The 25,119-nt window shown below is 43.8% G+C and overlaps 2 protein-coding genes across 2 annotated transcripts in view; one reads left to right on the forward strand and one right to left on the reverse strand.

Moving 5' to 3' along the window:
• Nucleotides 1-7,767, forward strand: part of garnl3 (GTPase activating Rap/RanGAP domain like 3) — a gene marked incomplete at its 5' end in the record, with an annotated part of 53,017 nt that extends 45,250 nt beyond the window's left edge. The window contains 10 exon segments of the mRNA XM_080018189.1: nt 420-574; nt 713-871; nt 1,802-1,868; nt 2,287-2,394; nt 2,642-2,760; nt 3,017-3,152; nt 4,579-4,638; nt 6,248-6,565; nt 6,657-6,777; nt 7,534-7,767. Coding sequence (XP_079874315.1) covers nt 420-574; nt 713-871; nt 1,802-1,868; nt 2,287-2,394; nt 2,642-2,760; nt 3,017-3,152; nt 4,579-4,638; nt 6,248-6,565; nt 6,657-6,777; nt 7,534-7,723 — 1,433 coding nt within the window. The 3' untranslated portion in view covers nt 7,724-7,767.
• An 8,300-nt stretch (nt 7,768-16,067) lies between these two features.
• On the reverse strand, nt 16,068-21,075 carry ptges (prostaglandin E synthase). The gene is made up of 3 exons (XM_080017308.1): nt 20,852-21,075; nt 20,166-20,248; nt 16,068-17,186 (listed from the first exon to the last, which is right to left on the reverse strand). Exons 1-3 carry the CDS (start codon nt 20,957-20,959, stop codon nt 16,937-16,939), a joined length of 441 nt encoding a protein of 146 aa, XP_079873434.1. The 5' UTR covers nt 20,960-21,075; the 3' UTR covers nt 16,068-16,936.
• Nucleotides 21,076-25,119: the final 4,044 nt, after the last annotated feature.

Genomic DNA, 25,119 nt, shown 5'->3' on the forward strand with positions numbered 1-25,119 from the left:
GGACCGGGGCTGAGCGTGAAGGGCGACCCGGTGGCGTGATGGTTCAGACGCTGCCGTCACATGTTTCAAATCCAAATTTTTCCATCCAAGTCCTCCAACGACTTATCTCCTTGAACCACTTGGTGGTCTCCTCCAATCATTTGACTCAAGGAACAGGACTGGAAAAAGGAGGACTTGAACCGCAGTGCCGGAAGGCAGCGTCTGAACCATAATGCCACCAGGTCACCTTCACACTCTGCCCTGGTTTCCGGTGCACTTTTAAACACACACTCGTGTTGCCAGACTTGGATGGAAAATTCGAATTCACGAGGCCCCCGAATGTGCGAGGCTCCAGGCAGATGCCGAACTTTGCCATATGGAAAAACCGCCTGTGAGCTATCCCCGCATAACCCTGTCTCCCCTTCATTTGTCCGACCCAGGCTGTCATCTTTACTCCATAAACACCCACCACGGCTCGGAGCTGAGGATAGTTGCAGCCATCAGGAATAAGCTTCTGCTCATCACCAGGAAACAGGTCTTCAGCGCCATTGCTGCAGGAACAGACTCACCAGTGGAGGATTTCCAGTATATACGGGTATGGAAAAATAAGGATGAAGATGAGTAAATGAATGAATAATCATATACAGTAATCATTTATTTGGGACTCTATAGGTGTGTCTATAGATGTGTGTTTGAGTTTGTATATTGCTTTATTTTTCTTTCTATCCTGCAGGAGATCTGTCTGTGTGATCCTCCGGTGGTCATGGCACTCGTGGACGGACCCACGGGGGAAAACGACAACATGATCTGCGTGGCATACAAACACCAGTTTGACCTAATCAATGAGAGCACCGGAGATGCCTACCGGCTACATCACGTCGATGCCAACAGGGTGAGAACGAGCACCCCATCCGGGAGAGGAAAAAAGAAAGCACAAATAACACGACACGATAGCACGTTCCAGAAAAGTGAACAAAAAAGAAAGAAGGAGCTATTGTTATAGATTAATATTGTTGTTATATTGGCTTGATCGCATCTTCCAAATCTGAGCTGACAGTAGCCACAAGGGAGAGAGGGTGGGTCCTTGAGAAGGTGTGGATGTGTGTGCGCGTGTGGGTGCGTGTGTGTGTGGGTGACGTGCTTGTCTCGAGGCCAAATATGTTTATACAACATATCTCGTGGGACTTAATTACATGCTTCCAGTGCCGTACGTGTCTAGATATGTTGCAGTTGCCATTTTACCCCGTCGAACATCCGTTGCAGATCCGAAAAAAAACACACCCCGCCCATGAGGACTGAACAATCGTAGAGCCAAAAAAATCAGAAATGTCGGCAGTGAGTTATGTGAGCGGTGAGTCGGAGGACAATTACAAATTACAAATGATCACCCGGACAAATACAGATGTCGATTCTGACAATCCGACACCACGCCCCCACGCTCCCTTACTCCTGCTCTTTTGTTTCTTTTCCTGCGTCATCTATGGGGGTCAGACGGGTCGGAGGTCTCCGGCCGCTCCCCCGTCGCCCCCCTTTTATTTACCTTCCGATTGCCAAGCTGCTCGGACGGATTAACATCCTTATTCACAGCCGCCACCTGAGGGGAACTGAATGGGCGGGCGGGGGAAAGAACAGCTGTTGCATTCACTAATCTCATTCTTGCTTTAAGCTATTCTTCCGAGACCGCGCGCGGCTGAAAGACTAATGTAGTTATGCAACGTTTGGTAAAATGAGCCATTATGACTCTCGGGCTGGAAAGTGGCCTCCGCGTTTGGACCGTGTCCATCGCCTTGTGTTAATATTTCTTCTATATTTTCGCCTACAGGTGAACTTCGTCGGAGCCATTGATGTGTATGAAGATGGAGAGGCCGGTCTGTTGTTGTGTTACAACTGTGAGTCTCCTTTCGACTGTTAACGTTCAGCAGCTTTTGAATCTTGTGGGGTTTTTATTTATTTATTATTTTTATACTTAGATCGTTGTATCCAACATCAAATGCACCTTTTCATGCTTTTTATTGGTGCATCTTTCTTTGACCAAATAAAAGCAGAGGACTCCACACAGTATTTACAAGCGTTGGCATTGTGAAGACAGCACAGTGCCTTGCGTAGTTCCGCCTCTTTCTGTCTAGCGGGATCAATTATTTAGGCAGTCCTCGGATTTCACCGGCACACCACATGACAACACAACAAAACCTTGGCGCGACAAAAATAAATTTCGCCGCGTCAACGTGAATGAAAATGTAGCATCTGATCGTGCCGGCTCCACTACGAGGCCCGAGGCAGTAATCTGTGCTCTGTATCCCTAAACAGACAGCTGCTACTATAAAAAAGTGTGTCCGTTCAACGGCTCCACCCCCATGATCCAGTCCAACACCTCAGACTTCCACTTCAGCTGGAACCAGATGCCTAATGCTATTGGTAGGTAACCACGGCAACAACGCCCCACACCCAGGCTGCCGACCTGAGCAACATGTCTCCTTGGTAACACTGCAGGTACTGCAGGTCACAAGCGGGCCAGTGTGTGTGTGTGTGTGTGTGTGTGTGTGTGTGTGTGTGTGTGTGTGTGTGTGTGTGTGTGTCTGTGTGTGTGGTGTGTGTGTGTGTGTATGTCATAGAGCGGAGAAAATAAAGTTGTTTTTTGTGTCCATCGCATTTGTCCTTGCAGTGTGCGCGTTCCCTTACATTTTGGCCTTCACCACGGACTCCATCGAGATCCGGTTGGTCGTCAACGGCAACCTGGTGTACACGGCGGTGGTTCCGGAGCTACAGCTGACTGCGTCCCGGGTCAGTGTGAATGAAAAAGATCCTGAGTGATTGCAAACACAGTTAAAACATTTTTTTATTATTATTTACTTACTTATTATTCATTTACTTTCTCCAATACAAATACAAATGTTGCATTCTTCATATCAAAATCAAATAAGTCATTATCCTTGAATGAATCCAGTATTAAGTATTAACCAGTATAATCCAATGGGCAGTTGGATCACTATTATGCCTGTATAGGTCCGAGTCATTCTGATTTCTCTCTCTCTCTCAGTCGGACATCTACTTTGTTTCCTCGGCTCCGGTGAGTTCGGCCTCTAACTGTAGTTCTCGGGACACCAGCTCCCAGAGTTCTCCTCAGACGCCCACCGGCTATGAGATGCCGGTTTTCCCCTCACCCCTCGGCGACGGTAAGCCCTTTAAGCGGTTTTAAAAAATAGGAGAAAGTGGTGCTTAGCCATCAGCTCAGTTATCGCCTCCGGTGAAGAGGGTAATTATTTCAAGAGACCGGTTGTAGTTTTCTCGTTGAGGCTGGTTTTGCGGTCGCGGGGCGCTACCTTCTTCCAGACATGAGAGACTGTCATTAGGGGGACCAACCGTGGTGACCGGGCCCCTTTCCACGGGCGGGCGTGTGCCATGGAGGGAAAGTGTCCTGGGGGGGTGGGGGGGGGGTTTAATTCCAACCGGTCACCGCGCCGGCTGATTTCGCCGATCGGAAAGCTCCCTCTACAGCCAAACGTGTGTTTTATCACCGAAATCTGTCGCCATGCGCAATGCGGCATCGATCGTGCGGTGCGTTTTTTCTTTCTTTCTTTCCTTCAATTGGGGAAACTTAGGAAGACAAATGCATGATCTAAAATAAAAACACACTGGTTTTTTGTTTCATTCGGAGAAACCGGGGGACGGGGGGGGATTTGGAGAAGTGGCACAAATTGGTGGAGGCGGAGAGGAGCGGAGAGAAGACAGAAAGTCACACCGATGGCGTGCCCCCCCCCCCCTAGCGGCTGTGGCCCTAAACAACGGGAAAGAGTGTTTATGCTACAGGCCGCCCCCGGCTGTGGTCATCGGTTGGATTGGGTTGAAACCCTGTGTGTACCTCAGAGCTATTCCCCGTCTATAAGATATTTCTGCCTGCTATAGGTCATCCAATATGTCATTTAGCATGGCAACACGGACACATACATCAAATCGATGGTACTTTCAAAGTGCATTTATACGTCTGAATTCTATCAGTAAATTGAGCCGGTCGTCACCTCACACAGTTGTGTTTTTTTTGCAAAGGCTGCAGTGAAAGACAAGGCGGGGTGCGTTGCGAAGAAATGTCCCCGTACCGGTCACTCGGTGTCCCTGCCCCTGTCGTTGCCATTAAGGCCACCTCCCACTCCCACTGTTTTTCCCCGGGGGAGCTGATATTTACAAGTTCTATTAAAGCTAACAGGGTCAAAGATGGCTTCCGCCGCAGCAATTATCCGGGGCTCTGGCTCTCGGCTTTTAGGCTGCTTGTGGTAGTCGTGTCCCTGGAGTGGATTCGGCTTTCACTCCCCTGTCTGCTTATCTCTTCATGTATCCGTATTAGTGCCGGGATTCCCAAGATCCTGTAGCACCTGGAAACGATTTTGTGTGTGTGTGTGTGTGTGTGTGTGTGTGTGTGTGTGTGTGTGTGTGTGTGTGTGTGTGTGTGTGCGCTCGTGTGTGTGTGTGTGTGTGTGCGCCTGTGTGTGTGTGTGTGTGTGTGCGCGCGCGCGCGCGTGCATGCGTGCGTGCATATGTGCGTGTGTGTGTTTGCATGCAGTGTGTGTTTGTTGTGTATAACCCTTTTCTCCGTCCCCGGTTCAGATTCTATACGGATCCCCTATGGTACCAAGCTTTCCCTGTACATGTCTAAGGATGCCGAAGGTACTTGCGGGAGTCTTCCACCGCTACAGTCTCACACGCTGCACACTAACATGCACGCGCTCGCAGAGTGTCTCACCCCACTCCTCTCCAAGGTGGCATGTTGACTGAACGTTATTTGAATGTTAAGTGAACATTATGTCTTCCCCATCCCCCTTCTGTCGTGGCTGGCCAAACCCAGGGACAGGATGAGAGATGAATAGAAGGGTGTATGTGTGGGTATATAAAAAAAAAAAAATCAAAAATAGAGCGGGGAGAATCAGATGCGGAAGATGTATGCATGCGTGCGTGTGTGAGTGTGTGTGTGTGAGAGAGAGAGAGAGAGAGTGTGTAAGCGTGTGAGGTAGGGCTAGAGCGAGGATCGGGGATGGAGTGAAAGAGGGAGACAGAAGGAGGGAGAAGACACGTTGGCCACAGCATGATTTGCAGATTGCACTGTCACCATGGAGACTTTTGTCAGCCTCAGTCCCCTCAGTCCAAAGTGGGAGTCCAAAGCGAGATGCCACAATCTGGCGAATCTGGGCAGGGCGGGAGGAGGGGGGAGGGGGGGAGGGGAGGGGGGTAGAAGGGTCGCTGACAAAAATCCAGTTTTTCTTTAATTTTTGTATTTCTTTTTACTGCCTGCAATGCCTGCTGTATCTGTTCCTGGGGGGAGGATTTTTATTCCACGTGATCACATCTAGTGATAACATGCACGAGAGGCGGCTGTTTTTTTCCTGCCTCTCCTGACGGACAAACACAGCCGACCTCCGCCCAATCTCTGGTTTGTGAATAAAGTGAATATCATTTGGCGCTCTGAGTGTAAATTCATATTCACTTTGTTCGGGTAACGCAGTCATTGTTGTCAGCCGCACCGGGCCGGCCAGTGTGGACGCCAACACTCTGTGCGCTCCGGAAACCACATGTGGAATATACCGGCCCTCTCTCGGAGGGTATATTCCAGATGACTGCATGCATCCTATCTACGTTTTGGGTCGTGGCTTATTTCTGTGTGACGGCTCCCCGTGCAGACGGACGGAATGCAGCGGCTGAATGCGCATATTGCACAACAGCATTTACCCTTTTCTCTTTTTAACAGCATTTACCCTTTTGTTTGTTTCCCACTTCACCTCCCTACACTCTGACATTTGGAGAGGTCGTCCTCTCTGTGCGCAGTGTCCGATATGATCAAATTATATTGTTATTACCAGGTCAGGCTTTTCTCTTTTTAAATTTCTTTCTTTATTTTAAATTGAGCAGTAGTTCTGCTGAGTTACAACACCGCCTCCTAGTGGCAGACGTTTGAACAGCGTGTTGCTCACAGGTTGTTTGACAAACTCTACGTACTCTCGTCATTTCTCCCAAATGGAGCTCCAATTCTTTATAGTTGGTGATGAATGACAAATTATGCCTGATGGCCATTTTGCAAGAGTAGAATATATTCAATATTATGTTTTACCTAGAAGATTTTTTTTGTTGCCTTTCATCATTAATTTGGACCAAATATCTAATATATGAACTAAACTTTGCTTGTCTTTGTTTATACGTTATAGAGGCTAATCAACCTTATTTGCCAACCATTACAAACTGTGTGTGAGAATGTGGAGTTAATCCAACACGATGGCATGTTCAGTCTTTATTTCCCTTTCTTCCATTTTCAACCCTGTCATCCTCTTCTGCTATCATCTGTCCTCTCTCCGCCTTCTCCTCGCTGCCTCGCCCGGGCTCCTAGGTGAGCCAGCGTGCAAGCACATTTTCAAGATCCCCTTAAGTAACCTGGTGGGCCGCAGCATCGAAAGGCCCCTGATGTCCCCGCTGGTGAACAAAGTGCTGACGGTGGCGGCCCCTGCCGCCGTGGCCCCTGCACCCCTCACCTCCGCCGCTCATTCCCTCTCCCTGTCCCGGATGGAAATCAAAGAGATCGCCAGCCGCACCCGAAAGGAGTTACTTGGTAAAAAAAAAAACAACACTAAAAAACTAAACTTCAGACATTTGCAGCATGTGTTGTCTGTGTGTGTTAATGACTCACCTTTAAATCTCAGGCTTGACCGAGGAGCCGAGTGGGAAGTCAGACAGTGGAACGGCCAAGCAGAGAAGGATGAGCAAGAAGAACACGGAGGAAGAACCCAAAGCCAGAGCGCTGACCTCCGTGAACAGTGACGGGTACGAGGACACAAGCCAATTGGTCACTGCTGAGGCAAAATTTGGATCATATTCTGAATGAAGCCCGCTTCTCACCTGACATCATCTGTAATCGTGTCCGACAGTCGGATCCTCCCCCTAGTGGCCATCGGGTGAAGTGCGTCTGGGTTCCGCATCACAAAATATATGTGAGGGGAAAATGGGAGAGGTGGACATTTTCCATGGATAAGAGTTGAATATTCCTTTATATAGTGTTAGCAAAGTATGGGAAAAAAATAAATACACACTTACATATGTTGCATATGTATTACATATATACACTTATATAAAAATACATTTATTGATAGTGAATATGATGACGTCCAACATTAATAATAATAATAAACATTAATAATGTCACTATTTTATATGCATGACTTATTTACTCAGTTCCAATTTTTAAAAAAAAACTTGCCTGACTTAACTTCCAGCCGTAGTGTCGGACCGAAACTTCGTCTGCGTCGCAAAGAGCTGAATATTTTTAAATAATTGGACTGCGACAAAAACAGCAGCGGTGACATTTCCAGGAAAGTCTCCACGGAAATGCACTTAATTTCCTTTTAACATTTGGACTGACAGAATGATCCATGTAAACGTGGTTGGTTGCGTATCATCTTTTTCCTGGTAATTCACCTGTGTGATTATCATTTAATCAGGTCTTAACTCTAAACGCCGTTTGCTCTTTTTTGCACGATTCCTTCACGGTCTGAATGTGGATGTATCCCTCTGTCCAAACAGCTTGGTCCCAGACTCCGCAGACCCCGAGTCGGAGGCCCAGCAGCAGCAGCAGCAGCAGCAGCGGCAGCACGGCTCCTTCGGCTCCGAGGCGGAGCCAGAGAAGGTGGTGCTGGTGCAGGAGGAGAGCCCCGCCCCCGCCAGCACGTTCACCCTGTCCACATCCTTCGGAGACGTCTTGGACCTAAAGTGAAGACAATCCCCACCACGTGCATCCTCCTCCTCCTCCTCCTCCTCCTCCTCCTCCTTTTTTTTCCTTTTGAAGTCAGTTGGTATTCTTTTGCTTTGTTGTGTTTGTTTTGTCTGTTTTGATTTGTTCTCCTCTTTGTTACGGGTCCCCTTTCATCAGGTGTGCTGTGGTGGGTGGGTGCGGTTGAAGTGTGGGGGTGTGTGTCTGTGTGTGTGTGTGTGTGTGTGTGTGTGTGTGTGTGTGTGTGTGTGTGTGTGTGTGTGTGTTTTGTCTCATCAGCGGTCCCACAGCCACTATGTGGTGGGTGTTTATGTTGACCTGGAGCGAATTACCCAAAGAGGTGACTGCGTCGTGTAAAGGGGGACGGGGCAGGGGGGCCATAGTTTAATCAGAGTTCTGACACACCCATCAGATAACGTTACAACGGGGAAAAAAAAAATGAATGTAAATTTCCCCCACTAACGCACGACGAAAACCTCTGTGTTCACAACACGCTTTCGATGTAACTATAGCTTCATATGTGTTGTATATTATGTGATTTCTTTTTTTTTTTTCTTTTTGATTTCTAATCCACTTTCAAATATTGTATGATATATGAACATGTATGTGTACATCTGTTTATGCATTAGGATGCATATACACCGGCAGACACATATACCTGTCATTTCTGTAATGCATATTTATCAATATATTATAAAAGACATTTTATTCCCATATTTAGTGAAGGTATGATGGTTTTTGTCCGAATATGCTCACATATTCGTTTTCATCCTTGTCTTTATTCACAGTATATATAGGTAAACATGGCGGGAGGCACCAGCTCCCCACAAGTGCCATTTCCCAGTATCTTCCGGTGAAGACACCTCCCAGCAAACACCATATTCTGGTGCCTGACAGTAGCAGCCGTGATTGTAGTCCACACTAAACAACATCATAGCGACCATAACCCAGAACTACAACCACTCAGCATTACAGCGGATGCACTCTCTTAAAACACGCTTCTCCTCAGACTGACGATACCTTAAATCTGCATGACTTGCCTTTTGCTAGAAATATTTGTGTCTTTTGTGCTGACCAGAGCGCCGTTGTAATTCAAACCATAGCATCTGCATCGTCGTACTTTTGTACATATACTGGCACGCCGCCGCTGTGGAGATGCTGAAGGCCCCATCACACCTGGTGTGAGCGGAACCGTCCCATTTTAGGCTGCGAGGTTTCTTTAGAGGTTCTCTCCGACTCAGGGGGTTACGTTGTGGCGCGGACCAGCTACGATGCAAATCAGTGAACCTGTAGTGAATTCCATGTAGTTCTCCGATAGAAACATCGTGAAAGAATTGCGTAACGATCGGTTTCAGAGATGAATTTGTCAGAGACCATCTAACTTGAGCAAGTTAGGGGGCAAGTTTTCCAATAACGCTAATAATAATAACTTATCTCAGTACTTTTCCAAACAGGTTGCCGGGGGTGTACCAACAACTAAACAACAAACTCAAAACCCAACAATACATAAAAAAATTTCAAACACGGGGAAGGTGGTAAATGTGTCCTAAACATGTATTTTTGAATACATAGTTAATATAACGGCCCTTAAATCTCGAGAGGGGATTATCTGAAGAGGAGTGCCCGAGGATCACGAGTGTAGTGCGACACACTTCAGCCATCTCTCCTCAGCCATTCGCACACTCGACACTACTCTGCGTCTTATTTGTCTCCGTGATAGATGGGGCAACTTTTCAACGGGCTTTGTGAAAACGAGACACAAATCATAAAACGATAAGGACTCTAAACCATTCAATAGCGGAGGCGTTTTTCAGCACAGGTCAGGGACGGACCACAAGGCCGCGGTCCACAGGGAAAGGGGGAGAACTGGAAACAAAGCAGCGCTTCGGGACATTAGAGTGGTTTGACGGCATCGCAGCCCTCCGATCTCAGCTGTTGCATGAGGATCTGTTATTGTGCCTCCTCCCTCCCCCCACCACACACACTCCTATCCTCTATTTCCTCTATTTGCTTGTTTCAATATGAACCCCTTCAACACTATTACTCAACAGAGAAAAGGAAAAAAAAAAAAAAAAAAGGGACAAAAATGAGGCGAGGGGGCGCATTTTTTACTAAAACATCCTATTTGCGATATATACTGTAGTGTTCCTAATGCGTGTGGGTGACTGGGGGATGCCTGGCAGTTGCAGTTTGTAATACTGTTTCTATCATTCTGATCCTTATTTCCAACTTTTGCATTATTTCTGTTGGGCCTCCTTGTTTCTACCTCCCTTGTCATTTTTTTTTTCGCTGTGTTTTCTTTTGTATCTGAGTCAATATTTACTGTTTAGACTGTTGCTGAACCTTTCTGTGATATCAAAACGAGAGAAAAACAACAAAAAACACCAAGTGTCTTAAAATATTGTATTGCCATCGTTTTTAATGCCAAGTACTACTTGTAAATGTTTGTGTATCAAATGTGGCCTCAAATGAAACTAACTTAAACTATATTATTATTATTATTATTATTATTATTATTATTATTATTATTATTATATTCTGTTATATTATTATTATTTGAGCATTATTTTAAGAAAGTGCTGTAGACCACTGCTGTGAAAGTAGTAAATTCTGTTCCTTGATATGATATGTAATAAATATTTATGAAATTTGAACAGATCAGACTTTTTTTGTGCGCACTTAAATTAATCCTGCAGATTACAAAGAAACTGATCAGTTATTAAACTATATGTAATAATTCTGCTATTCAACTGAAGTGTTACTCATTGTGATTACAAAGAAAATGCGCCAAGCATAATCTTCTCACTCAGGAATCTGTGCTGTCAACAAGTGAAGTTCAGGCAGCGTTCCTACGTGATGCTGTGATGCCAATCTGCTGCTGTTGCTGCTTTCTGGAATTCTAACAAAGATCTTAACTCATTTGTTAGTAACCTTTCTGTGCAATTATTATTATTATTATTATTAGTAGTAGTATTATTATTATTATTGTAATTATTATTATATGAATATGATTATATACTATATGGTGTGGGGTTGGTGTGGTTTAAGCAGCCCCACCTGTCTTTGTGCTCGGTAATTGGGCTGGGGATCAGGGGTGGCTGTACGCCTGAGGCTTGTCAGAGCAATGAGCAACAGGTAAATCACCCATCCCCACACACACACATGGGGAGAGCCGCTGTCATGACATGTGCCTATCTGCTTCCTGCTTGTTACATCGTGCCACTCTCTACAAGGGCCATTTCTAGCTTTTTGGGGGCCCTATGCAAAATGTTAGGGGCCGCTATTTTGTGAAACTATGTTGGGGGGATTCCAAACCCTCTAAGGTAGTCCGGGGGGCATGCATTTAACATCTACATGCATCAATCTGGTGCGCTTTCAGAGGAAAGCTTTCTATCAATTATAAGGTAACCAACATTATATTTGTAACTGCGCCTAATATTATTATTAAGGTTTTGAGTGAAAAGGGGTTTTAAACATTATACTCATGGCCATTCCCATCCTCCCTTATGTGTGAATAGCTGCTGCACCAAGGTGTGGGTTTATACCATTAATTACTCAGCTTTGGTACACTTTCTAGCCAATTTTTACTGCTCAAGAATGGGGGTGAAAGGGTCAACAACCCCCCCCCCCCCCACCCCCCAAAAAAAAGACCACCTGAAGACCTCATAAAAACTTTAGAAAATGTAATGTTGTGATGCGGTATCAAACTTTTGAAAATTGGAGCTTTGTGAGATTTTGACGATTGGATGACAAGCACTGTTTTGTAAAATATCTTCGAAAAAAACCTACTTATCTTCAATGTACATGGACATGCCATACCATTTCTGAATGGTCGGCAGGTGTGGGTGTATAGATTCTGAGTCGGGAGTTTCACGAGGCTGTGATTATCCTATCGCAATTTGTCATTGTATACAGCAAGGTCAAGTTTAAAATAAATGCTGTCGTCACACTGAAATGGTTACTACGAGGCCATATTTCATCACAAATAATTGCAATTATGGCTGTTTGGATTCACAAGAGTCTCAGCTTTGTAGCCATACCCAATTTCTACAATTCCATGACTGGATAGGTACTACCGTCTGCAGGAATAAGGAAAAATGAAAAGGCGAAAATAGCATATTTTCTAATTTCATTCAGATATCTTGATGTGAGGGGTGAAGGGACCCGTCTGAACATAGTCATGCCTATTTACGATTTATTTTTTAAACTTACCAGAAGCTTAAAAACTGAGCTCAAGAGAGCTCGTCATACACGGACTGCGTCATGGGGGGGAAAAAAAGGCTAAAATGGCAGCTTGGATGCCCCCTGGTGGCTTTGGGGGTCCTACGCAAGCCCATAGTCTGCATATAACAAGAAACTGCCCGGCTCTCTACAATAAACGAGTGAGTTTGAAACATTTCTGTCTGTGTCGGAGGGGCCGTGAAAATGCCACTCGGGAAGCGTGCGGCAGATGGAACTGCCATAGTGGCAGCCTGAACAGGGACTCTCCAGCCCTGGGAAGGGACACGGGTGCTGCTCTGGGGAAACCAGGTCTTTGGGAAAGGGAACTGTTTCTGTTTTGTTAGACATTTTTGTTTGTTTAAGGTATGTGAACCCTGTTTCAGTGTGCAGGCATTTTTTTGTTTTTATTTTGGGAGGGAGGGGGAGAGGGAGAGCAGGCTTTGGGGTTGGTGGTATGTGGTGTGGGGGTGGTGTGGTTTAAGCAGCCACAACTGTCTTGGCTCTGGGTAATTGGGCCCGGCTCCTGCTTTACAGTTATTAAACTATATGTCATAATTCTGCTATTAAAGGGAAGTATTACTCATTGTGGTTACCAAGAAAATGCGCAAAACATAATCTTCTCAATCTGTGCTGTCAACAAGTTCCTATGTGATGCTGTGATGCCAATCTGCTCCTGAATAAAGAGTGTTTAACAAAGATCCAAACTAATTTGTGTGTGACCTTTCAGTGCAATTATTATTATTATTATTATTATTATTATTATTATTAGTAGTAGTAGTAGTAGTAGTAGTAGTAGTAGTAGTAGTAGTAGTAGTATATGATTATATGCTTTATATATGGTGTGGTTTAAGCAGCCCCACCTGTCTTAGTGCTAGGTAATTTAGCCCGGGATCTGAGGTGGCTGTACGCCTGTTGCTCATCAGAGAAATCAAGAGAAATAGGTACAGTAAATGACTCATCCCCACACACACACGGGGAGAGCCTCTGTCATGACATGTATCCATCTGCTCCTGGCTTGTTACATCTTGCCCACACTTTTCAATATACTGGTGTGTTGCAACATCTCTGCCTGTTTCTATGTGTTGGAGAGCCCTGAAAACGCCACTCGGGTGCACGTGTGGCAGGCAGAGCTGCACAATATTATATATATATTATATATATGTATATAATATACGATATACACTACGATTATGTACAATATACAGTATATAGTATATACTGTAAATATTATATAAAATCTTATGGCCTGGGAACAAATTAAATACATAGAATAACTACCAATACAATTTCTACAAAGTCACACGTTATAGAACACAACATAATCCCAATCACAACATTTGTTCATAAAAACACCAAACATGTTGGTAGAATTTTAGAGAATTCACCTGGTTTAGAGAATTAACCTTGGATAAATGTAACACTTTGCTCCAGTTTGCTGAAGTGTTAAATATCAGTGACACAATAAATAAAATAGTCGGAAAAAACAATCTCTAATGTTGTCTATTCAAATGGGTTTTCTTCCAAGAGAAACATCAGGAGTGTGATTCCAGTTAGTTCTTCCTTTGGGTTAATAATGAAAAAATAAAACAAAATAAAAACAACTCCAGCGAAAGGAAGGGAGGGACTGGAAGGGAGAAAGTGGAGGAAAGGAGGAACGGGTCTCTCTCGCTCTGCTCACGCCCCCGGGGCCAAGGCGGGTACGGACCGGGCCCCACTGACTCATCTATACAGGCACTAGGCCAGGCATGTCCAAACCGCAATCTGCTGTGGTGACTCTGCTTCAACAAAAGGAAGAAGGATCGGTCTTTAAATAAAAAGCAGATCCACTTCCGTCCTGTCATTATTGTGCTACAGCGTCGCAAGCTTGAGTCACCTCTGCAGGGAACCAGCATCGAAAATCCTTTCACTTCATAGATGAAACAAATACAAGGTCAAATAGAAATCTTTGTGATATTGGAAAGAACTTATTTGTTTGTTTTAATTTATTTGCTGAACCTTCTTTAGCTTTTATTGGATAACTACCGGATACAAAATACGTGGCCTAAGTGACACCGATGCAAAAACAGACATTAGGTATCATTACGTACTAAGTGTCCATAAATATAAATCAGACTCAGTTTATTCGACAGGTGCATTCACATACACTGTGAATTTGTTGTGGTGAGGTTTGCTGCATTTCTCTGCAGACGATTGCTGTAGCATAAAAAAAAAGAAATACAATGGTCTGGGGAAAAAAAGAGAATAAAAACAATTATAAAATAAAATACAAATAAAAAGTGAAGTAAAAAAAATAAAAAATAAAAATGGTCAAATATATACAAAAATGGCTGCCACCAATTTCCCCTATCTATTGGTTGATTGCATCTGGGCTTTTGTTATTATTGCCATGTCGCCAACTCTCCTCTCATTTCACATCCTGTCGCTCCCTCTTGCCATGCAGCCTCCTCATTCCCTTCACCTTGATTGGCCGCCCATCTCCTCACCTACACCTCATTACCTCATTAGTCGCTCAGCATACTGTATATACCAGTCCCCTTCTGTGTTTCGCCAAGTGGTCCAGCATTATTCAGTCCTGTTTTTCTTTCTCCCCTGACCTGCCTGTTTTTTAACCCTGCTTTCTGGACCTTGGATTCCCTGCCTGCTCCTTGTTGAATTGTTTGCCTGAGTGACTGATGTCCCTGTTTCGACCTTGCCGGTTGACTTAAGTAAACTGAACTCTCCTTGCAACTGGGTCTGTCTCATTGTCGTGCTTTTGGGGTTAAACCTGCCAGTAGATTACACTTAGATTAGATTAGATTCAACTCATTGTCATTGCACATAGCACTGAGGCAAGGAAATGCATTTCTCTGCATTTTACCATCCTAGTACTTGATGTATCTAGGAGCAGTGGGCTGCCGTTACATAAACCAAAAAATACAAAACAGAAATAAATCAGACTATTACATATAAAATAATAAATAAATATAGAATATATATATGAATGAATGAATATAGAAAATGTGATACTATGCACAGGATAAATTATTGTTATGGGCCTAAATTATATAAATGATTACTTGATTATATACTAACTCCCTTGTGGAACAGTGTAAAAATTGTGTAAAATATACACTAAAATGACACTAAATCACACTAAAACTACTCTAAATTGAAGAAAAATCACTTTATTGATTTGTCTGCGTTTTACCATCCTAACTATCTAGTTCTACTAATGCCTGGCTCAAGGGCGTTAGGAGGAGGGTCTCACCCTGACCTGCAGGCCTTGAGGGTGCGAGGACACGGGAGGAAACCCACGTGGACGTGGGGAGAGCATGCAAACTCCACAGTGTCACCAAATGCCACAAAATGCATTTCAACGTCAATTTCGTGTCATTTTGGGGCCTGTACAAGTCATAGACGTGTTTGCCTTAATCGAAATATGAGAGAAAGTCTGAAATGAATACTGCTTTAGATGGTGAAAAAAGACATGTTCGTGTACAGTACAGTTAACAAGTTCCCCCCAATGTAAGAATGGACATGAACTTGAATAGGCGATCATAACAAAATAATCACAAGAATTAAAAGTATTCTCTCTGTCTGCCCCGTGTTTCGATGCCATTTTTTTTTTACCTCCCAGCCCCCACTGTTCAATGCACACAGCGCGGCTCCAAGGTCTTACATAACCCAGAGAGGAATGCTGGACCTGTGCCACACACACACACACACACACACACACACACACACACACACACACACACACACACACACACACACACACACACACACACATACACACACACACACACACACACACACACACACACACACACACACACACAGTATAAACACACGTTCACATCAACTCACGTTCAAATGCACACTCACTCGGATTGGGGCCCTTTCCCCTCCGCACCAGAACACACTGTCTTTCTGACACGCTGCCAAGTCAAAAGTGGAACCTCGGAAAAAACATAATGGCAAGTGATTGTTTGAAAGAAATAAGGTAAATAATCACAGAGGTTTTTTTCAAAGTTACAAAGATTCCTATCAACATATTGTTCCTTTCGAAGACCGAGGAAATGAAATATTTCCCAGCGTCCTCCTGTAACCTGTCTGGTAACAATCGGGGGGCGTTCAGACACAACTCTTTTCTATGTGTGGATTTTTTTTTTTTATTGTAAAATGAAACATATGAAAGGGAATGCTACAGCAGTGCTATTTCAAAACACGAGCATCATAATTTCAATAAAATAAGTTAAAAAAAAAACAGACGACTTTGAAAAGAAAACCTCAAAGGACTAACGGTAAAAACAGCAAACAGTGTCTGGTTTCAGTTCATGGCTTTTTCTAATGTTACATCTTCAGTTATTGGTTCTAGATTCATTCCGGAGCGTCCGCAGAGCGGTCTTAAAAACAGCGACGGTGAAGCCGTCCGCCGCTATGGAAACACGGGGTTCGACCACGCCAGGATCCATTAGGCCTTTGTTGAGTGGAACCGAAAAGGAAATGTTGAGACAGCACTGAAAACAACAGATAGGAAGAATAAACTCAGAGCGGGATTATCTGGAACATCTCTCGGCGCCGCGGATTCACACGAGGCCCCTTTTTTTTTTACAAACCAAAGAGGTAGCCGGTGCTGTTGCCAAACAGGGATTCACATCCGGAGCCAGAAATAAGACATTTCCGAGTTTGACCGATCCATTCGTTCTTGAGTCGTGCTGGGTCGTCCGACGGATAAAGGCGCGTTAAGATGAGCGACAAAAAAAAAACAGCCTTCATTTGCATCTAACATTTAAAAGGTACAGTATGTGATTAAAAAAAATACTTCAAATAATTCTCCTCTGACAACAGGAAGAATATTCTCACATTTGACTTTTAAGTATAAAATTACCAAAATACATTACTGACGACATTTCAACGTTCAAACCGTCTATTGCACTCATAGATTTATTTTTTTCTTCCATGCATACAGTCCAGTTCCTAATATTAAAAAGTAGTTGTTTTTTGTTTTTGTTTTCAGGCGTAAGTGGCCGTGGCCACAAGGACCTGCAGAGCCATGGAGATGCAGGGGACCTGCCCGATGACGTAGGCCACGGAGCGGGTGGGCGCCCGCAGCGCGAACAGGTAGGCGACGGTGTGCAGCAGGCGGGCGAGGAGGAAGACCAGGAAGTGGAGACGAGCCACGGGCAGCGAGGGGGCGGTCAGGGAGTAGACGGCGCCCAGGAAGAGGAACGGGAGGATGTTCTCCAGGTCGTTCAGGTGAGCTCTGCGGGGCAGAAAAAACAGAGTTGAGACAAAATACTCGAGGCCCGGAAAAAAAAAAGAACGATTATGACGTGGCCGAAAGAATGTGGACGCCCGAAAGGACGTCTCCGGTACTCCAGAGTGCAACGGCGGCACGCTTTACGCCGTTACGGCCGGCGCTTGGGCGTTGCGCGTGGCGATCGTAGGCTTGTGCGCTGCTGCTCGGCCAATGAAAACGAGCTCATGAATCGAACAGTCCCGGTGCCGACTTAGCTCCCAGAGGCAGTTTTGGAAATCAGAGGTTGGTGACGGACCATTTTTAGACGTTTCCACTTCACAATAACAGAACGTGCTGTTGACTGGGGCAGCTCCGGCAGGGCAGATATATGATTAACATATTTGTCAGAATGGCCACCATCCTTGTGACTGAGCTCTTTTGGTACGACCCGTTCTGCTGCACATGTTTCTCTAAGGAGACCTCATGGCTCTATGCTGGATTTTGTTATTAATAGGCGTGGCTGGAATCGCAGAAACTCATTAACGAGAAGGGATGTCCACATTCTTTTGGTTATGTAGTGTATGATTCGTGTACTCATATCCGGCACGAGCATCTGTTTTTTATCGACAGAATTAGTGGTGAAGTCATGGAGAATTACAAATTAAATCTCCTTTTTTTTTCCAATAGTCTGGGGGGGCTGTATTGCCCTTACACTGTAATTTTATAGTATGACTTTCAGTGATTCATCATTTGATTAAGTATTTACAGGCTATGCAAGCAAAGAAACACGAGAAAGTGATTATTTAAAAAGAAGATTTTTTTTTTTCTTCTTCGCTTCTTTCCACTCGTTTGACACTTGTGAGGGAGTCCAGACTGTGAAATTCCTGACCTGCGAGCTGGGCACACAGCCACGCTGCTTCCTCCCCGACCGCAAATCGAAGCTACAAAACAATATTTTTATAGGAAACCTGCCCCGAGTACGACGCCAGTTTCGGGAAGAACGACCCTTCAAAATATATGATTAACTTTATAAATGCAAAACAACAACATCAATGCGATGGAGAACAACTGGAATGTTGTTTTTTTTCTGGTAGAAGAAAGGTCTGATTTCCTTCCTGTGCTATTTCCATTCCAGTAAAAAAAAACAAAAACAGACCACAGTAGTGGAATATGTTCGGCGTCAGAAACCTCCACCTCGGATAACAAACATTAAGTTAAAATGAAAAATTCTGAACTTTAGTTGGATGACCATCAAATTAGGTCATCCATCCATAGCACCAAACACTATGTTCTTAATAACAGCAAGATCATCTTTTGACACCATCTTAAATTTAAATTGCTTATGGCCTGATAGGTACGTGAATTAAAATGAAAAAGAAATGGCAAAGTCATCTACTTTAAAGGTGAGCGTAGGACGTGGTGAGAGGCTGCGGAGCGGTTTAGGCATTACACCGATTGGGATCAGAGTTACTGCCCGGGTGTTTTGTTGCTGCAGCTATTGTACGCCAGGCATTGTGGTGAACGCCAATAAAAAGGTGTGCTCAAAGCTTTAAAGTCAAAAGGTGCCCACAACCAACGGCTGGGCTGTCAGCGCTGCATTTGAGGCAGAGGAGTTTGAAAGAGCGTGGGAGAGACCAACTCATGCAGATGTGCTTTTAGCCTCTTACAGTATGTGCTGTTCGGCTGGAGACGCGGGACAGATGCGTCCGAGGGGAGCACAAAGCGTCGCGTTCCGCTCTGGCAGGAAATTCGACTGTTTCCACTTGTTTTATGGCTTTAGTTGGCGCACAGGAGGCAGATTCCGTGTCGACCTGGATAATGTTTCCACCTTTTCTTTGCGGTGGTTCTTCGCTGTGACGTAGATTTGTGTGATTGTATGTACGACAATGTGGTATTCACAACTGATACAGCTATACAGGACTATTTTATATACAGTATGTAAGCATACCGTATATTTACATTTATATCCTGTTTATTTCAAGTATGATGTTATCATTCCTGAGTTTTCTATCATTGTATCATAATTTGGAATATTAGTAATATTCCAATTCGATTTTTTTTTTAAATAAATACCAGTTTATACATTCTCTAACAAAATGGAAATGTGAATGGAAAGCCCTTTCATACTTCACTGTCAAAGACTTATATCACTCAGTATAACATGTCATGTATGTCATTGCTGCTGCAACACTGGAATTTCCCTTTGGGGATAAATAAAGTATCTTTATCTTATCTTATCTTGTAACACACAACTTATCAAATATAACAATATTCAAATGCGGAACCCATCATTAGTCTGAGCTACGATTTGTCATCCCTGTGATTGCATGTAAATAACCCTGTCTCCAGGCGGCTTCAGCTTAAAGCTCAGTGAGGTAATGCTTCTATAGTTTTCTTAGCTTCTCCAAAAATACCATTTGTTCGAGCTTTACTAGCTCTGGTAAAAAACACTATTTGTGGGCTCAACACAGCACCTGGTACTTTTACTGCCTAATGCTAATAACATAGAAAATAGAAAAAATAGAGAAAGATAGAAAAATACTACAGGTTTCCCAGCTGTGAGCGTACAGTATAGGGTTCCTAATAAACTATAGAATAGTATAAAGTATATAAAATTTGAAAAAAATTGTGTATTGTTTCCTGTGTGTTTAAGATTGTTTCCAGAGTACGGAATGATTGATTGAATTGATCTATTTAGTCTCTGGGACCCCGATTGGAAGCGATTTGTATCGTTAACTACAGTATGATTTAGTTTGAACTTCCACACCTGTGGTCATTTGTGGGGAACTAGTAAGTGAAACTATGTGACGTAATGGTGAAGCTTAGCTGTAACCTCTTGAAGGACGCCCTGGCGGTCCGCGTACCCCACGTTGAGGACCCTACCGCTATAGAGCACACCGTTGTGTAGTTTAGTCCATCGTTTCCAGTGTGTTTCCAATATACAGTTTGAGAACGTTTCGGTCTGCGTGCAATTAGAGTTACTAAAGTGTCAAAAGGGATCACCTTCTGCAGCGCTCCACGTCGGGGTCTTCTCTGTGGAACTGCAGACCGCCGTGTCTCAGTGCGTCCTCTGGGTTGGCAAAAGCCTGAAAATAAGAATAATATTAGAAATAATAATAATAATAATAATAAGAATAATAATAATAATTATAATAATAATAATAATAAAAAATAATAAAAAAAATAATAATAATAAAAAAAAATAATAATAATAATAAACAAAAATAATAACAATAATAATAATAATAATAATAATAATAATAATAATAATAATAATAATAATAATAATAATATTGTAGCGTGTTGGGGAATAGAGGGGGACGGAGTTCCCAGCGTGCTTTCTTTGTGTGTTTTGGGGTTGTTGTGAAGGGCATTGTTTTATGTGTGTGTTAATTGTTAAGTAATGTTAATTGTTATGCCGTTGTTACTGTTAGTTAGCCATGTTACATGTGTTATGATAGATTATTATTACTTTTATGTGTTAAGATTGTTGCACCAGGAGTGAGAGTGTGTGTGTGCCATTCGTGAACAGGCTCTTGGTGGGAGTTGAAAGTTTTCACTGCTCGCAAGAAGAAGCTCTAGCTCGCTACACCAATAATAAATGAAGGACAATATGTATTTTTTTAATCAACAATAATAACGAAACAATTTCGAATGATCATGACATTAAATCCGCTCAAAACCCTCACCTTTTTGCGGAGCCGCACTTGGCCCGTTATCACCGCCACCATGTACATCTTCAGGAGGAGAAGCGCGGCGTAGAACACGAAACAGGAGAGCACCTCGTTCCTGATCATGGTTCTCCGAGGGACCGAAGCTCCTGGTCCGATCCGGGTAAAAACACGGGAGGCTCGTTGACACCGATCTCACGGCCGGGGGAGGGAAAGCGGAGCGAACTGAAGCCCATGTCCCAGTTAAGAGATTTATACCGACGGTGACGTCGGTGGATCCCCACCCACCGGGTTAATTGGGACGGAGCCCGGAATCTGAACCCCCTCCTCCTCTCTCATGTTTCACCATGACGGGTCCGTGGAATTTTTGATGTGAGTGTTCAACGAGGGAAGATCAGTATGAGGCAAAGTAGGGCTGTGTAGAAATCTATAAAAAAAAAAAACGACGACAACAAAAAAAAAAAACCGATTTTACCTGATTTGTCTTAAAATGTGCAAACTATAGGGAATTAGTTATTATATACTTGTAGACAATTAATACCCCATCAGCTGTGGCCCAACCACATAATCCCGAATTTCCCTATGGGGGATTTATAAAGTTATTAATTATGGTGAAAAAAGGGTAGGGAAAATATCACGTGTTCTATATTTTCCATTTTATTTTGAAAAATGAAATGAAAAGGGCAGACAAGGCTTACTGATTGCCCTCCAAAAAAACCCCCAACTAAAACACTGTTCATGTTAACTGTATACAGTATTGTATATTATTAAGGCTATTGTTTAGCCTGTGCGTTTAAAATGGAATCACCATTTGCCAAGAAACGGACGAGGGGAATGCTTCAGTTCAATCGCATTTTTATTAAACCGTGTTTGGCCGTGTGGTTTAAATAAATACACAAATAAATAAAGAAATAAATGCATGAATGGACAAGTTTCTGAGGTCAACTTCCACAAAATCAAACATGCTTAGAGTTTTGATAACACGGTGAGTGCAGCTGGATTACTCAGGGCACAGATTCACTGAATGCAAACCTTCCCGATTTGGGGTCGGCTGTAATTTGAGACGAATTGGAATTCACTTTGCTCCAACTGTTATGGCGTAACACACAAGGTATTTACCTACTACTGACCGTCCTACACACACACACACCCCATCAAATCATTTCTAAAGTGTTAATTAACCACGGGAAAGCTACGGTTGTTGTTCATCAAACAGCAACATGTTTCCTCCTAGTTATCACCATAACTGAGAATTTTGATTTCGGGAGAACCAAAAAAATTCCATAAAAATGTTGATTCATCATCATCATCATTCAGGAGTTAGTCAAAGTACAGCAATACACAGCAAGAAGATAAGTTAATAAATTAAACGTGGAGTGAGATAGAAAGATAAACGGGAAAGGCCAAAAACCAAATGGCTTCAAGAAAGCCCTGAAGCGGCATTACCAGTTGCAAGCAGCACAAGAAATGCTGCTAAATATGTGTGTTTCTCCTTCATAAAACAAGTGTCATTCATCCGTCTCCCCCGTGTCCGCTAGTCCCCGCTGGGGGAGCTCCCCGCGCTGCTGTCGTCGCAGCAGTCCTCCGCGTCGGAGAAGGACGACATGTAGTGGAGCCCAGTCACCCGGTGGTACCCCGCTGGGAAGGCCCCCAGGCGGCCACTGAGCTCCATGGCCCCCTGGCCCGACCGCGACGCCCACGCCCTCCACGTGTCAACCAGCTGGCAACACAGGGCGCAGCCCATGGCGGCTTGGACTCCTCACACGGGAACCATGGGCGACTCAAATCGCTCCGGTCGTTTGTGTGGGGACGTCGAGCTACGCCCTCAGACTCACATGTTGCCCAGAAACAAACTGTCAGACAGACTCGGTAGCCATTCCACGTGACGAGAGCAGGCAGACGGTAGTGTATTCAGAGGCTCCCTGTGATCCAGACTCTGTGGAACGGGATGTGTGTGTGTGTGTGTGAGAGAGAGAGAGAGAGAGCCGTTACCGACAATGTGTTTATGCGAGTTCCCGTCCTTGTGGAAGAACGTGCGCGCTGTAAAGGGAGAGTGGTATGTCCTGGTTGTACATAACACAGATATACGAGGGGCAAGCGGCCGGATGAGATTCCACCGCTAGCCCGCGGCCCCTGGCCCCCGGCCTGGACGGGATTCACAGAGTCACAGCCACACTCCCAGTGGACACTCTTATATCTCAGGACCACCAGACGCAAAATGTAAATATTTAGCAATAGCAATTGTAAATGCACTCAAAGAGGATTTCACGGGAAGGGGAAACAGATTGGGGTCCACCACCAGCTGTGAACTCAGCTGTCTATGTCATTCGGCGACTTCTCCCTTAAGTGCACCATGGCTCATAGTTTGTGCTTCCATTGTCCATATGACGTCCATAGCTTACGGACTGATTTACTTTGCCGACTTATCCAATGCGTTTAGTATCCTTGTAGTTCTCTTCTGCCCGGTGGATGAGGTTGATAACAGAGTCGGCCATGACTGTCACTTCCAGCAAAGTCTGAAAGTAAGACACACACAGGAGAAATGTAAAAGCCCAAGTGAAGAAATACAGGTGTCTATGTAGCCCTCGTATGTATAAAAGTGACTAAAAGGGTTCTAAGTAAGTGACTAAAAGGTGATGCGGGCGGAAGAGGACGTAACCGATGCGTCCCTAAATCCGGCGGAAATCCAAGCCAAGCAAGCTGGCAACCCCGAAATGGAACGGCTAGACATGAGGACGGCACCGTGACGTCACATTTACAAGTACAACTGAGTGATGGTGTGAGTTGAGAAACGCAGGGAGTTTATAAAGAGCCCGGGCAGAGTTTGAACTTGTGCAGTGGAATTTTCCTCTGGCTGCCACAGATGTTTCCATTCGTAATTGGCACAGTCCTGCACCATCGGAGCAGCTCACAACCTGTTTTCCAAACAAGGCCGTGTCCGACCGCCTGTCTGGATAAAGGCGTCACGCAACGTTAAGGGACGTGCAAAACAGCCCTGGCTGTGCCAGTCGTTTTAGTCACTGGGAGGCGGAATAGAAAAGTGGCCACGCCCGTCCCATCTCACCGGAGGGAGACTGCGGGGGAGTCTAGTCTGGTGAGGATCAGCCACACTCAGAAAACAACGGTGGGAAATTCTCATTTATCACCAGTAAACCAGTTGTTTACATGGAGCTTGACGTGTGAACCACTTAAATGCTTTGTGATAATGGAACCGCTGCATTTGCCTCAGTGTGTGTGCGTGTGTGCGTGTGTGTGTGTGGGGGGTAGGGGGTTTCTATTGTGTGAAAAGCCCTACCCTTAAAGCACAGGCAGACAGATTTATTTTGAATATTCTCGTCTTACCTTTCCGCAAGGTGCACAGCTCCTGTCTCCAGGGACATTCAACGTGCGTCCATCACATCCTTTCACCAGCGTGGTCTCTCTCTCTCTCTCTCTCTGTCTCTCTCTCTCTCTCTCTCTCTCTCTCCGTCTGCATCTGTCTGTCTGGGCTGGTCGGATGCATCACACCCTGGGGGGGGTCTTCAGATGACATCATAGCTGCCCACTTACACTGTCTTACTACTGCCTCTCACTAGAACATCTTTTATTCAAAGGACCTAAATCTCTTCATAGTTCGAGTAGTGTATACACATTGCTCTAAGAGACAATAAATTACAGTTTATTATTATTATTATTATTATGATTATTATTATTATTATTATTATTATTATTATTAATAATAATAATAATAATAATAATAAAGTTAAATATATAAATACATAAATATAATCATATTTTTATTAAAAAAATAATATTTTTGTATATTATTATTATTATTATTATTATTATTATTATTATTATTAATAATAATATACCCAGCATGCATTAGGGATCACAAAGCAATGTGTTCCTCTGAATCCTCATGTTATCATTTTCAGTTGCAACCAATCAGGGCTCTCTCGTTCTGACCAGTGGTGGGAAAAGTGATTAAAAGTACTCAAAGGCATCATACAAGTGAAGCATACTGGGTATTAAATGTACTTAAGTATCAAAAGTCAAAGTACTTCAATCAACATAATAACATAATATTTTGGTGTAAAGATGAACCCTGTAGTGAAGTGCTGTACTTAAGGACATTTCTTGAGTAAAAGTACTCAGTTACTTTGCACTCCTGGCTCTGAAAAAACATGTATATGCAAAATGATCATGTGACCAGTTGTAACTAAATTCATCACAGATATGCTTGTTATGAGTCATTTCATCGATCATAATAATGATATGGAAATATATAGTCAATAAGTGCTGTT

Source organism: Zeus faber (assembly GCF_960531495.2).
Source record: "Zeus faber genome assembly, chromosome: 17".
In the NCBI taxonomy this organism is placed as follows: domain Eukaryota; kingdom Metazoa; phylum Chordata; class Actinopteri; order Zeiformes; family Zeidae; genus Zeus; species Zeus faber.

Coding starts and splice junctions, on each gene's coding strand:
- ptges (XM_080017308.1), bottom strand. CDS start 20,959: ATGATCAGGAACGAGGTGCTCTCCTGTTTCGTGTTCTACGCCGCGCTT. Junction 20,249..20,851: donor AAGTGCGGCTCCGCAAAAAG/GTGAGGGTTTTG, acceptor TCTTATTTTCAG/GCTTTTGCCAACCCAGAGGA. Junction 17,187..20,165: donor GACGTGGAGCGCTGCAGAAG/GTGATCCCTTTT, acceptor TCTGCCCCGCAG/AGCTCACCTGAACGACCTGG.